Source organism: Protopterus annectens, chromosome 8.part0, assembly GCF_019279795.1.
Source record: "Protopterus annectens isolate FY-2018-M chromosome 8.part0, PAN1.0, whole genome shotgun sequence".
Lineage (NCBI taxonomy): Eukaryota > Metazoa > Chordata > Ceratodontiformes > Protopteridae > Protopterus > Protopterus annectens.
Genome location: NC_056741.1, coordinates 1,451,289,176 through 1,451,304,509, shown reverse-complemented (window position 1 = coordinate 1,451,304,509; position 15,334 = coordinate 1,451,289,176). Strand labels below are relative to the sequence as shown.

The window sequence follows — 15,334 nt, the reverse complement described above, 5'->3', positions numbered from 1 at the left end:
AAAAATCTAGCAAAGCTAGACTTCCCACTGTGTCATACCTTAAACCTCTTATATTAGAGGTGATGTGATATATGCAAATCACCCTTTAAGGACATCAGGTGTTTCAGCTAAATGGCATTTCTGAATGTCCATGACTTTTTCTTTTAAGTCTATTTATGGACAATTTCAGGCCAATAAAGCCAAACCCCACTAGCTGTGGACATGCATGTTTCTGCCTGTATTAGTTTGTTAGTTGGAATATTTTGCAGTCACCTTATTTTTTATGAATATCAATTGGGTACAACAACCCTGTGTTTCCAAATGTTAGCCAAGCATTCTACTTTTGCTGTACTGATGATGCCATAAGAATGCAGAAGCATGCATGCACATGGATAGTGGGGCTTGGTGTTATTGGCCTGAAATTGTCCATAAAAAGAATTAACAGAAAAAGTTGTGGACCTTCAGGATTGCCATTTAGGTGAAACACCTGATGCCCTTAAAGGGTGATCTGTACATATACCATGTCACCTCTAATACAAGAAGTTTAAGATATCACAGAGTGGAAATTCTAGCCTTGCTAGATTGTTAGAACAAGGCAGAATACAGGATATGATACACTGTGAGGAAAAAGATAGAGTTCCAACAGACAGCATTTGATAAAATGTCAAATATCTGTTATCAACCATTTTGTATTGTTCTTAGTCCAAAACTCAAAATTACACTATTTTATCTCATATTAACTTTAACTTATTCTGTTCAAGTTTTAAGCAAATAGTTATAACACTAATATTATAAAAAAAAAAACAAGAAACTCTATAAAGTCAGATTAACAGAGAGTGAACATTGTGGAAATGTAGTAAATAGGAATGTGACAGATAAACATGCTGTTAATGTTTGGCTAGTACAGGAAAGCAAGCTCATAAACTATAAACTATGTTTAGATATTTTATTATTCATTTATTTACTTTTTATTTATTTATTGAGAAATGTGGTTCTTGCCATGACAGCAGTGCTTAAAGCATTCTTATATAGTTCTGATTTTATATATATTTTATAATATTGTGAATAATATTAGGTTTTTCACACACACATATATATATATATATATATATATATATATATATATATATATATTTTTTTTTTTTTCTCCATTGTTTTGGGGATATTTAGGAGACACTTTATATACATTGATTTGTGTGTGGTTACTTGGAGAAGGATTTTGCTTTAGTGATTGAATAATTAGGCAATGGATTGATTGTATATTGTTTGATTGTTTGACTAATTTAACTTAATTTAATTTAATTATAAAATGCTGCTATCGTATATAAATTTGCTCAGTTTCATTTGTTTTTATGATCTGAAGAAGCGTATATCTCATAGGCAAAAGCGCTTGTCTGTTATTAAAGTTTTACAATATATTTGGACTCATTTTTGCTATTCCATTTCTGTGGTGAGGCTGGACGTGTTATTTCTTCATTACTTCTTATTCTGACGAACAGTCTCCTTTGGACGGTGCAGTTTTTCATCATTTGTTCTGTTCCTGCTTTTTAACTGCCCTTCCACACAGTATGGTGAATGTGAATGTGGAACTTGACTACAATCCGGATCCGAGGACCAACTTGACAACTAATAAATGGACCAATATTATCAGTAGCAACAGCAATCCTTTATTGGCTCTGGATTTGCAGGTACAGGCTCCGATATCTTTGAATAATGATATTGATAACTTGGAACACTTTAATTCTCTAACTAGACAACTTGAGAATGACTTATTCAGATTACAACGCCTTGTATGGCAGCTCAAACATATGGAGGCTTGTTTGCATTTTCGGCTCGTTCCCAGAGGCATGCGGGTTCTCTGCATGCCTACCTATGGGGAGAGCCATCCAGCTTTACTTAAACAATGGCAAGAGATCAATCTGGATGCCAGCTTTAAGTATGTACAGTTAATCATAGACTACTTTACACCGATTGAACATGATTTGCTGTCTAAGGTAACCAAATTGAACAGTGAGATTCGCGATAGCTTCAATAATGACTCATGTACAAAGAAACTTGAGAATATTTACACTTAGGTGGATTTATATGCTATCAAGCTTCAACAAATTAAACACAAAAAATTACAGTGTGACTACCAAGATTTCTCAACAGGGGGCGTGTTCGTTTGGCAGAGGAGAGTAGATTGTGCTGCATTGGCTGGCAACTCCATTCGAAATGTAGCGCCAACAGATACTACGCTAATCGCTACGGAATTAACTGCTCCTTCTCTAGTAGATCAAGGAGCCTCCAACTCTGGTTGCAGCTCTGATACTGCTTTTGTTACTCCTCCCGAATTGCCCTCACCAAGGGGTGTTGAAGCAACAGCATCTACCCCTTTACCAAACCAGGAAGCTAATCGTAACTTTGTAGTACAGAGGGAATTAGGGGCCATACGCAAACAAAGTGTTGGTGACAATAATCATTTTTTACCATTTCCCATCAAGAAAACTACATTTCAGCGAGACCGCTCGAGGAGTTGGGACAGAAGGAAGCGAAAATTCTCGGGAAAAAATCAGCAACAACAGAGGAGAAGACAGAGCCAATAGCACACCTTTTTTTCAACTTGTCCAGGTTTGTGCTTACTCCTTCTGACATTAACATTCTAGATAAAGGCTTGTCCTTTATCCCATCGCAGGGCATAGTGATGCATGATTTAATGATTGATTTGCATGCCTTTGGACGAATGGTTGCTTTAAAGTTGTATTTCCATGATAAAGTGAATGTTAATGTTGATAATAATACATTAGAACATTTCTCTTGTAAGCGTAAAAGCACTTTTTCCCCTCCACTACCAGCACATATTGAGAGCTTTATTAAGCTATGTGAGCGGGATATCTATGAGTATTTTCTTAATGGGACTAGGAAATGTTTATATTTTGATATGAGTGAAGAGGAGAGACGCTCACTCCATAAACTTTCTACTGAACCATCTCTCACCATAAGACCTGCAGATAAGGGAGGGGGTGTAGTGCTGTTGGACACAGAGAACTATATAGCTCTCATGAACAACATGCTCAGTGACAACAGTACTTATGTGAAAATTAATAACATCATGTTTAATAAGATAACAAAAGAAGTTAATGATACATTATACGATCTGTTGATGTGCCGTCAAATAACCAAAGAGTTATATGAATTTTTTTTACAATGAACATCCTAAGACGCCGGTTATAAAAGGTCTACCTAAAATGCATAAGGCTGTAGATCCCCCCCCCCCTTACAACCCATAGTCTCTGGTGACAAATGGGTGACAGAAAACATTTCGATTTATTTGGAAAAGCTACTGAGACCACTTGTTACTGATATTCCTACTATACTAAAAGATACTTATGAGCTTCTGGATTTATTAGATAGTTTAGACATAGAATTACGCAAAGGGGAACATCTCTTAATTACAATGGATGTTCAGAATCTATTTACATCCATCCCTAATGATAAGGGTATTGAGGCCATAAGAATGTTGCTTCAATCTTTTACCCATATAGATCGCAATAAAGAAATTTTGATCTGTCAGCTTCTGGATTTGATATTATCGCAAAAATGTGTTTGCATTCAGGGGATGCCTATACCTACAGCAGTCAGGCATGGCTATGGGCACCCCCTATGCTAACACTTATGCGAATTTGGTAGTCTATCAATGGGAGAGAGAATTTCTCTTTACACATGAGTCATTCAATAAGGCTTTGATCTATAGGTGTTTCGTGGATGATGTATTAATTGATTGGAATGGTACTTTATCAGAATTTAACTCATTGTTGAGTTATTTGGAAACCACCAATAGCTTCCTTAGATTTACATTTGAGACTTCTTATGAATCAGTAAGTTTTCTTGATGTTTGTCTGAGTATTAAGGGAGGTAGATTAACGTCTACTCTTCATAGAAAGGAATGCTGGAAGAACGCCATATTGCGTTATGACAGCATGCATCCTCGTTATGTTTTTCAAGGAATAGTGAAGAGTCAGTTCAAAAGATTATTGAAGTTATGTAGGGACAATACAGACCTCTTGATAGAATTTGATAAGCTGGAGAAAATTTTTGTTAATAGAGGCTATGATATCAACATGGTTAAACAAGTGAGGGCCCAGGTCACTGGAGATGATCAGAGTCTAAAGATTATGACCACCTATAAGTATTATGATGGTGTTAACAAATATAAATGTGAGAACAACCCAATGGAAAAGTTAAAGTTCATTACAACCTACACCAATGATAGTACAGCCATTAGAAGTATTATTAATAGGAATTGGGGCGTACTGACCATTGATGATAGGATGGCTAAAATAGTTGGACATACTCCTTGGTTCACCTATAGGAACAACAGAAGTCTGAAAATGATATTATGCACGAACCCAATAATTAATAACTCATTGAATATTAGGACCTCAGAGAAATTAGGTACATATCCATGCAGGAAATGTAATTATTGTAAATATATTTCAAATGAGCAGGGTTTCACACATCCTATACTGGATTGTTCTTTTAACCCAAGATTTCATGCCTCTTGTGAGACGTCTGGGCTGATTTATTTAGCAACTTGTCAGCGATGTTCCGCATTTTATATAGGACTAACGAAAAGGAAGCTTAAACAGAGAATATACAATCATCTTTATGATAACAGATGTAAGAATGAACTTAATGCACTAGCGAAACACATTTCCATGAATAGTGATCACACTTTTGTATTTAGGGTTTTACAGATTGTTAGTTCTGGTGATAGAGGTGGAGATTATATGAACTATCTAGAACAAAGGGAGCTTGAATAGATTTTCAAGCTAAGGGGCCATTATCCACCAGGACTAAATGCATATGTATCCATTAGGTCCTTTCTAGCTTCCCGTAGATAATAATGCCTAGTGGTAGTGATAACTATTATTTTTATGTCACATTTATTGGTTGTTTTTGTTTTGTTTTTATTTTTGGCATCTGCATAATACATATATATATATATATATATATAAATATATATATATATATATATATATATATATATATATATATATATATGTATGCACATATATATATTTTTTACATATCTTATATGTTTTCTATGAGTTTTGATAAAAGATGTACCATGCTCTTTGCATAATTTGTTTCAATATATCAAATGAGCTAGATGCTTATAACAGTATTATACTGTAATCATTAATACTTATTTTTACTTTTATATAAGATCTGACTTTTGAATGCAAAATGAATGTGTTTAGGCCAATATATCTTTTATCATTTTATGTTGATATATGTTGATTACATATTGCTTTTTATATGTATGTATTAATTAATTTATTCATTCATTCAAATGTTTAGATATTTTATTATTCATTTATTTACTTTTTATTTATTTATTGAGAAATGTGGTTCTTGCCATGACAGCAGTGCTTAAAGCATTCTTATATAGTTCTGATTTTATATATATTTTATAATATTGTGAATAATATTAGGTTTTTCACATATATATATATATATATATATATATATATATATATATATATATATATATATATATTTTTTTTTTTTTCTCCATTGTTTTGGGGATATTTAGGAGACGTTTTATATACATTGATTTGTGTGTGGTTACTTGGAGAAGGATTTTGCTTTAGTGATTGAATAATTAGGCAATGGATTGATTGTATATTGTTTGATTGTTTGACTAATTTAACTTAATTTAATTTAATTATGAAATGCTGCTATCGTATATAAATTTGCTCAGTTTCATTTGTTTTTATGATCTGAAGAAGCGTATATCTCATACGCGAAAGCGCTTGTCTGTTATTAAAGTTTTACAATATATTTGGACTCGTTTTTGCTATTCCATTTCTGTGGTGAGGCTGGACGTGTTATTTCTTCATTACTTCTTATTGTGACGAACAGTCTCCTTTGGACGGTGCAGTTTTTCATCATTTGTTTTAAACTATAAACTATAAATAAATTATCCTTCCATATAATACAATGATTTGTGTAGATAACATTTACATAAAAGTCTAACTATAGCAACTACTGAATGTTGGCAATAATGTTGCTGGAATGAAAATGTTTGAAATATAACTTGGGAGGTAATCCGTTTATAAATGCTGTTTTGAAAAGTTTGTTTCTGTCTACTGGCCCCAGATATGGCTGAAAATGGCCATTTGACAAATTCACTTACTGGTTAAATGAATAAACAAGAAATAACCTAAATGAGGAGGAATACATTAAAGTTGAGATGTTAGCAAGAGACTAAATCACCAGCAGATTTAAGGAAGAATACTTTTTGCACTTGTTCATGAAAAACATTGCAAAGCACAAAACACTATGGTGGAGAAGGAGAAAATCAATATGAGCTAAAAATAAATGCCAGAAAAATAGAATGAGAGATAGACAGAGTACATAAAGGAAACAGGACATTGCTTAGCACCTAATTTGAACCTTGAAGTATTAGCACTGCTTGAGATTACTATATAGGAGGATAAAAGTATGTTATTCTGTGCAGATGCATGCAGACGCAAGACCAGCCTGCTTCCACTCAAGGCTTATTTAATACTATATTGCAACTATAGGTTAAATGTTCCATAGTCCTTCCTACATTATCACTAATGAAAGCTGTCTGAGATTGGTAGGTCAGAAACCAATCAAGAATTTTTAAAATATCTATCAAATGTTCATGTCAAATTTAACAGAAACCTGACTGTTTCTTTTTTTTTAGCAGAAAACAGTCAGAGAGAAACAGGCTTTTTCATTTGGTGTGGAAGTTACTGATAGAATGCTCTATACTATCATAATGGCATCAGTGACTTTACCTGTTCAAATGAACCACTATATTTTTAAGCTATATCACTAATTTAAGTGTGAGTGCTGTTCAACGTTTGTAAAGATATGGTTACACAACTCACTTCTCAAGTGATGTTTTTCATGCTTATATCCATGATGGAGTATTGAAGTTCCTCTGGAATTCTGAATAAGTCCAGTACTACAGTATTAAAGACGAGCTTCGTCTTCATTAGTACAGCCATCCTCTTACCACACACACTTGAATTGTCCTCTAGCAAGTTAGCTTTGTTCAGTTCCTGGTCTTCTCTACTCATATCATGAACTCTTCTTATATTTATAGTTAAATACTAGGGCTCAAGTCACTTATCTTAACCCTTCCTACATTTCAGTTCATGTAAACAGTACTACTACCGGTAGCAAAATGAGAATATATTAAGACATTCAGATTCTTCATTAATTATCAACATCATATCATACAAAGAAATGTGTAAATAAAGTCATTGTTACACACGGACAAGTGAATGAACAATGGAATTAATAAATGTATGAATGAATGAGCACAACGTGGAATTTCATAACAGCACAGAAACAGATTTTTGATAACAGATAAGGACATATTTGCCCATCTATTCTCCTCGTTTTAATACCTTTGTGATAAATTGCAAACCTACAATGAAAAATACTTCACCATATCTTATCTCAACCTTCTAGTTTGCAATTCCAGATTTTGCTTTCTTCTTCTCCAATGTCTTTGTTTGCAAACAGTATATACAGCTGGACTCTATAAATCACCTTGAGCTACTTTTCTAGTTCTGGAAAGTAGTGTCTTGTGTCATTTAGAAGGCTGCTGTTGAAGGTTAGGCACAATTTTAATGCTCACATCTGTTCTGCTGCTAGTATCCTTGTGAAATCTGTGGTCACCAGAACCTTCTAACTTGATGAAATGTTTATATCCTTGCATCTTTCTCAATGAGACTAAAAGTATGCACCCTTTTACCATGTCATTAAGTTGTCCAACAAGAGGATGGGAATAAGCCACCAGAGGTAACTGATGGAACAGGACTAATTACAGACATACATACTTATGGCAGCAGGACAAGTTTGATGACTTATCTAATTTGCCCATAACTGCAGCTTGTAGCCTGTACTTGTATCTCCCATTCTGCCTCATCTTTTCTAATTATCCAGTGATTTTTTAAAATATTCAGTTGCTTTGCTATTTGTTCAGTACTGCCCACTTCATGCCTTTTTCATTTCACTCCACCTGCTCAATAAAATTGTATGAAACATTATTTTTCATGCTACCATGAAGTTTTAGCTTTCAGTTTGGAATTCATTTCCTCAGCTACTCTTCTCTATACTTTCTCTGCATTCATTTCCTTAATTCTACTTGCTGAATTCCTTGACCCAGATTATATTGAGATAAGCAGGAAATTAAAGATGAAATGTGTCGATGCCAAACAATGAATAAAAATATATGGATCAAAGTAAGTTTCCTTACTTCTGGTATTCACATTTGTGTGGCCATCTGAAATGCTTGCATTTTCTGAAGATGAATTTGTCTCTGTTGAAAACAAAAGTCAAAAATGAGTGTATTGCCTTGTATTTGAAGTCACAGATGACATTGACTTGTGCAATTAGCACTTCTACAATGCAATATTTAAAGAACATTAACAACTACTTAAACTTGGAGGTACAGCATCCTACTTATACCTGTGTATGCTTCTTTTTACCCTTACCTGGAATAATTCACATTCACTCATTACTAAATAATGAATGCTTCTGGCAGGAATCTCCAGTGCTGACAAATTACTTAGATCAAAGCTAATATACTTTCTGTGCTTTAGCAGGCAGCAGACTCTGCTTCAGTCCTGTGGGTTCTACCCCCCGTATTAATTGCTTGGATTCACGATCCAAGAGTGATGCTGCAGTGTACAATGGGGGATATACAACCCCCCCCATAAGATGTCTAACCGATGCCTCGCTGGACTGATTTGTTGGTAATTAAGGTAGATGTTATGACATTTATCAGGAAATGATTGTGAGTTTTCTTTTGGGATCATCATCAAAATGTGCATCATTGATATCATCCATTGCATTCTCATAATATTTAGAGATACACATATGACAGAAACATAGCCATCAATAACTTTACAGAAAAAAGGAAGAAAGATTTTTTTTTCTTTTCATATCTCCCCACCCTAGTTCCATAGCTATTTTCCACATGCTCCTACCCTTAAAGATTCAACCCCACCACTTTACCTATGAAATAACAATATCTAACATATCTCCAAAAAATTTTATTTCTCTCTTTGTTCCTACGTAGCACATCAGTACTTCTACTTTCCCTTTAAAGTCATCACTCTCCCTTAATTGCCAAGCACATGCAATACTCATACTATGAACATTCCCTCACACCCCACACGTACATCTTCAGTCCCATTCCAGACTTGCCCTTCAATTCAGCCTCATCACCTTTACAGACACAAACACAGCGTTTCACTTTTTTTTGCCAAATCACAGTTTATGCTTGCTTCTTGCAAACAATTACAGTATATCACCACAGGCTTGTATATGTAGCCCAAAAGAGCAATTCCTCAATTTGAGCAAAATAGCAATTCCTCTTACATTAATCTTCCACATTTTTAATTGGTGATATCAAATCAAATTCAGGTACCCATGGCTATCCACCCCCATTCTAATGTACATGCTCCTGTGCTCAATTAAATGTTCCAACCGTGAAAAACAAATTGAACCAGATTAATGTCTTCATCACTAAACACAACCCGGGCATGCCAGCTATGAAAGTGTCCTGGCTAAAAGGCAACACTCATAATTTCTAACAACTCATACCTTATTACAAATTCCACCATGATCCCTAACCTTAAGGGAGTCTTACTCATATAGAGAACACATAAATCACACCATCATCACCCAAGCTAAGGCAAAAAATTGACACTAGTCCTAACTGAATTCTCTTTAATTTCTTCTCTACCCACAATAAACCTGCTGTCTTAGCCATCACATCTATACCTTATACCCTTCCTCACATAAAAAAGTTGCTTTTTGAATCTCACAAATTCTCTTATTTTCTTTTCAACAGTCCTTGTTTTGCCTAGCAGCAAAATAAACAGACCATGCAGGACTTGAACCCAGAACCCTGCACACCACCGTCAGAGCAATTTACTAGTAAGCCATCTGAGATGTATGGTTTTAGGATGTTTTCTCAAACATACCCTACTTTACAGCCAGTTTACAATAGGGAAGAGACACTGTGCAATTAGGAAGGATTGGTATCTACAAATATATATATATATATATATATATATATATATATATATATAGATATATATATATATATATATATATATATATATATATATATATATATATATATATATATATATATAAAGAAACATATACATAGTGAGAGAGATAGATATGTATGGAGATACATATATGTGTATAACAGTATATAGATATATTATCAAGAAATACTGAGGTATATACATATATGTATGTATACAAATATATACATACACACACACACACACACACATATATATATATAAATATATATATATATATATATATATATATATATATATATATATATATATATATATATATATATATATATATATATATATATATATATATATATATATATATATATATATATATATATATTTCTATATGGGTCCTCTACGAAATACCGAACACTCAGAACCCCGATGCCCAAATTACCGAAACCAGAAGCCCGATACCCCACATTACCAAAAGACCAGAAGCACGAAATTCAAAATCCCGATGTTAAGGGATATTCAGTTAACGCTTCTGGTGTTGTGGTTCAGGCAAGTATCTGTGTGTAAGTGTGTTTGTGAGGGGCTTTAGTGTGTGTTAGTGTGTGTTGTGACTGTGGTGTGTTTGTGTGAGGGACTGTAATGTGTGGGTGTGAGTTTGCCTTGTGTGCGTGTTTGTGCGATCTTGGAGTTAGAATATTAAAGTAGGGGAGGTGTGCTTAACTATATTGTGGGATTATTTGTTTGGGTTTGGGGGGCACTGCTTGTATGTGTATGTGTGCATTGTATGTGTGTTGATCGTCCGATATTTTAAATTTCGTGCTTGTGGTCCATTAGTCTTCTCGTCTTTCGGGTATTTGGTCTCAGGATTACAGGCATCGGTCTAGTGGGTTTTCAGTCTTCTGTAGTGAACCTAAATATATATATATATATATATATATATATATATATATATATATATATATATGCATACATATCCCAAAATGCCTATACAAACATATGCTGCTGATAGACCACCCATAACTGGGGCAGCATGACACTCACATATACCCCTCCCCCCACAGTCCATATAAATAAGTGAAGAGTACACTGCTACAAAATGATGATAGGCTGCACACAATGGCCTGATATACAGCAACATCTTAGCAAAACAACTACATAGCAAAGAGAAATACAACCAGCCAGTAATTCACAAACTGTCATGCAACTATTCGTATGCCTCATCCTTAGCCTTTTCCACATCTCTCTTTGCCATGCACCTCATCTCCTCATACTCTCTACATTCCTCATCTCTCTGACAGTCTCACTCCTTCTTCCCCATCCTCTTTCCCTGTATACTGTCTTGTACTTCGTCAGTCCATCACCAGGTCTCTTTGTCCTACTTCCTCCATCCACGTCACACCAAGCACCTTTCTAGCCATAGTATCTCTAGTAGCTAGTGGTAGTTAGTAGCTCTTCTGTACTTAACCAGATATGTGGTAAATTGACAGTGCCACCCAGTGTCTGTCTTAACTCTTCCTTGAACTCCATCTCATGATTACCCTTTTTCAATTCACACCATGTGATCCTTGCTGCTGAACTCACACACCCCTCTTCTTGATCACCAAGATCATCCTGCAGACCAACATTCTATGCTACCTAAATACACTTTCCCCTTCACTGCATTACAGTTTCCAATCTCCTTCAAACTTGCCCTCCTACATTGCATGTATTCCACCTGTGTGTATTTTTTCTACCGCCTTGTAACTCACCCTATGCTCCACCCTCGTGTTATAGTACATATTCACCACAGCCATGTCCATCTGTTTTGCAAACCTCAATAGCATCTCACCATCTGCATTCCTTTTAACACCATGCATACCCATCACTTCCACAGACCCTCTGTTCCCTTCACCAACATGCCCATTGACATTTGCTGCAATGACCACTCTGTCACCCTTGGGTACAGTCATCACCACATCATACAAATGACTTTACATTTCTCTTTGTCATCCAACACACAACCAAGTTGTGTAGCATATGAGCCTCCCCCAACCTTGGGGTACACACCCCTGTACAACATCAGGGTGCAGAGGCCAACATGCTAGAGGTGGGTGGCACCCACACAATGGACAGGGAGCATGCAGGTAAGCACCCAGTGGGGATTAGTACAGTAATGTATCAGACATACATGTATCTGTATCGTATCTACATCCATGTGTCAGGTCCGATTACAGTTGTGGATGGGGTTTTCCTAATGCACAGAGGTGCACATCTATGGTGAGGACAAAAACTGTGTATTACTGGGGTTTGTACTGTAAATGTGCAGACATGTTGCATCCATCCTGTACCAAGGCTGCATGTGAGTCTGCTGACAATACCTCCCTTTCACAACTACCTAGGACCCTCTGGTTTGATTATGGGACAGCAGCCTGAAGCTGGTAATTACGACATCATTGTTCTGTTGTGGCCTGGCAATACCCCAGACATGTGAAGGGCATGCAATTTACCATGCACACAACTATCAGTAATAGCTATATTGCTTTATGTAATAGCTATATTGTTTTATGTGCATGTTCACTTGTGGTGGGGTTCACTGCACTACATCACAGTGGTCACCACTGGGGCCTATATGACATGAATTCAACATTCCTGTAGCATACTTCACAACTTGTCAGTGCCAAGATGTCTGGACAGAGGCCAGCAAAATGAGCTGGACAAACTGCCTGAGGTAGGGACATGTGTGGCACATTATTGATATAAAGTGTATATAAATTGTGTACACATCCCTGTTAAGATGCAAGGTGTTTCTGATACATACAAATTGGGACCACAATATGTCAGTCCACACATCTTCCAACCTTTAATGTCACCCGTAACATGAACAGTTCACTTGTAAAACCAAGCATCTGGACTCATGTATTGCACCTACAAGGCTGGCCACCTGAGAGGGTGGCAGATGTCATATCAGCATGCTGTTTCAGTCAAGTATGACACCAGATGCTGCCATATGTGTCACTACACTCACTGTGGCCTATTTGGCTACAATATCACATACATGGGCATTGTTAAGGCCCACAGACCACTTCCAGCCATGTTTAGCTTGCAAACTTCTGGATATTCCAGACACATCTGTACAGAGGCGTGTACAATGGTTTAACTTGCTGCATGTGAGGCAGATGCTGTTACCACACTATATAAAGTAATGGCAGTGGGAGGTGGTCACCAGCCATGTATGGTACACACATTAAAATGGTATAAGCCACACACGATATGATCCTTGGACACACACAGTTGCCAGTATTGGGATTAGAACTCCTGTCTATCTAGTTATTTCTGCTATAGTGCTACGCAGTTATCAGATGCACCACAGAGCTTATACAGTTTTACCTACTCCAAAGATAGTTCTAAGGTGGATGACATCAACAGGGGGAGAGGGGAAGTGTACAGGGAGGTACAGAAGTTGAACCCACACACTACATGATTCTCACACAAACACACCCACATCCAAACAGTTGCCAGTAATGAGATTTGAACTCCTGCCTATCTAGTTATTTTAAGATACAGTGTTACGCAGTTATCAGATGTGCCACATAGCTTATACATTTTTACTTAGTCCAAAGGTCCTTCTAAGGTGGATGACATCAACAGGACTACTAAATTGGAGTGAGGGGATGTGTAAAGAGTAGTACACAGGTCAACAATGGTATAACTCACACACTACATGATTCTCATACAAACACACACTCACATCCAAACAGTTGCCTGTACTGAGATTTAGAAAAAGTGGACTTTGGGCAAATCAAAAATAGGTTTATAAGATTGGATACGTTACTTTTTGATTTGTACTGTCAGGGAGAGATAGATGATGAATGTTATAATTATTTACAAATCAATAATCCAAGTTGTGTAGCATATGAGCCTCCCCCAACCTTGGGGTACACACCCCTGTACAACATCAGGGTGCAGAGGCCAACATGCTAGAGGTGGGTGGCACCCACACAATGGACAGGGAGCATGCAAGTAAGCACCCAGTGGGGATTAGTACACTAATGTATCAGACATACATGTATCTGTATCGTATCTACATCCATGTGTCAGGTCTGAATACAGTTGTGGATGGGGTTTTCTAATGCACAGAGGTGCACATCTATGGTGAGGACAAAAACTGTGTATTACTGGGGTTTGTACTGTAAATGTGAAGACATGCTGCATCCATCCTGTATCCAAGGCTGCATGTGAGTCTGCTGACAATACCTCCCTTTCACAACTACCTAGGACCCTCTGGTTTAATTATGGGACAGCAGCCTGAAGCTGGTAATTATGACATGATTGTTCTGTTGTGGCCTGGCAATACCCCAGGCATGTGAAGGACATGCAATTTACCATGCACACAACTATTAGTAATAGCTATATTGCTTTATGTAATAGCTATATTGTTTTATGTGCATGTCCACTTGTGGTGGGGTTCACTGCACTGCATCACAGTGGTCACCACTGGGGCCTATATGACATGAAGTCAACATTCCTGTAGCATACTTCACAACTTGTCAGTGCCAAAATGTCTGGACAGAGGCCAGCAAAATGAGCTGGACAAACTGCCTAAGGTAGGGACATGTGTGGCACATTATTGATATACAGTGTATATAAATTGTGTACACACCCCTGTTAAGATGCAAGGTGTTTCTGATACATACAAATTGGGACCACAATATGTCAGTCCATACATCTTCCAATCTTTAATGTCACACGTAACATGAACAATTCACTTGTAAAACCAAGCATCTGGACTCATGTATTGCACCTACAAGGCTGGCCACCTGAGAGGGTGGCAGATGTCATATCAGCATGCTGTTTCAGTCAAGTATGATACCTGAAGCTGCCATATGTGGCACTACACTCACTATGGCCTATTTGGCTACAATATCACATACATGAGAATTGTTAAGGCCCACAGACCACTTCCAGCCACGTTTAGCTTGCAAACATCTGGATATTCCAGACACACCTGTACAGAGGAGTGTACAATGGTTTAACTTGCTGCATGTGAGGCAGATGCTGTTACCACACTATATAAAGTAATGGCAGTGGGAGGTGGTCACCAGCCGTGTATGGTACACACATCAAAATGGTATAAGCCACACAAGATATGATCCTCGGACACACATAGTTGCCAATATTGGGATTAGAACTCCTGTCTATCTAGTTATTTCTGCTATAGTGCTACACAGTTATCAGATGCACTACAGAGCCTATACAGTTTTACCTACTCTAAAGATAGTTCTAAGGTG

At 36.6% G+C, this 15,334-nt stretch overlaps 1 protein-coding gene across 1 annotated transcript in view; it reads right to left on the bottom strand.

The window, feature by feature from the left end:
* The window catches only part of LOC122808501 (CXADR-like membrane protein), an 874,569-nt gene that overhangs the window by 89,803 nt on the left and 769,432 nt on the right, over positions 1–15,334 (bottom strand). The window contains exon 6 of the mRNA XM_044079457.1: positions 8,264–8,326. Within this exon, the coding sequence (XP_043935392.1) occupies positions 8,264–8,326 (63 nt within the window). The remainder of the gene's footprint in view (positions 1–8,263; positions 8,327–15,334) is intronic.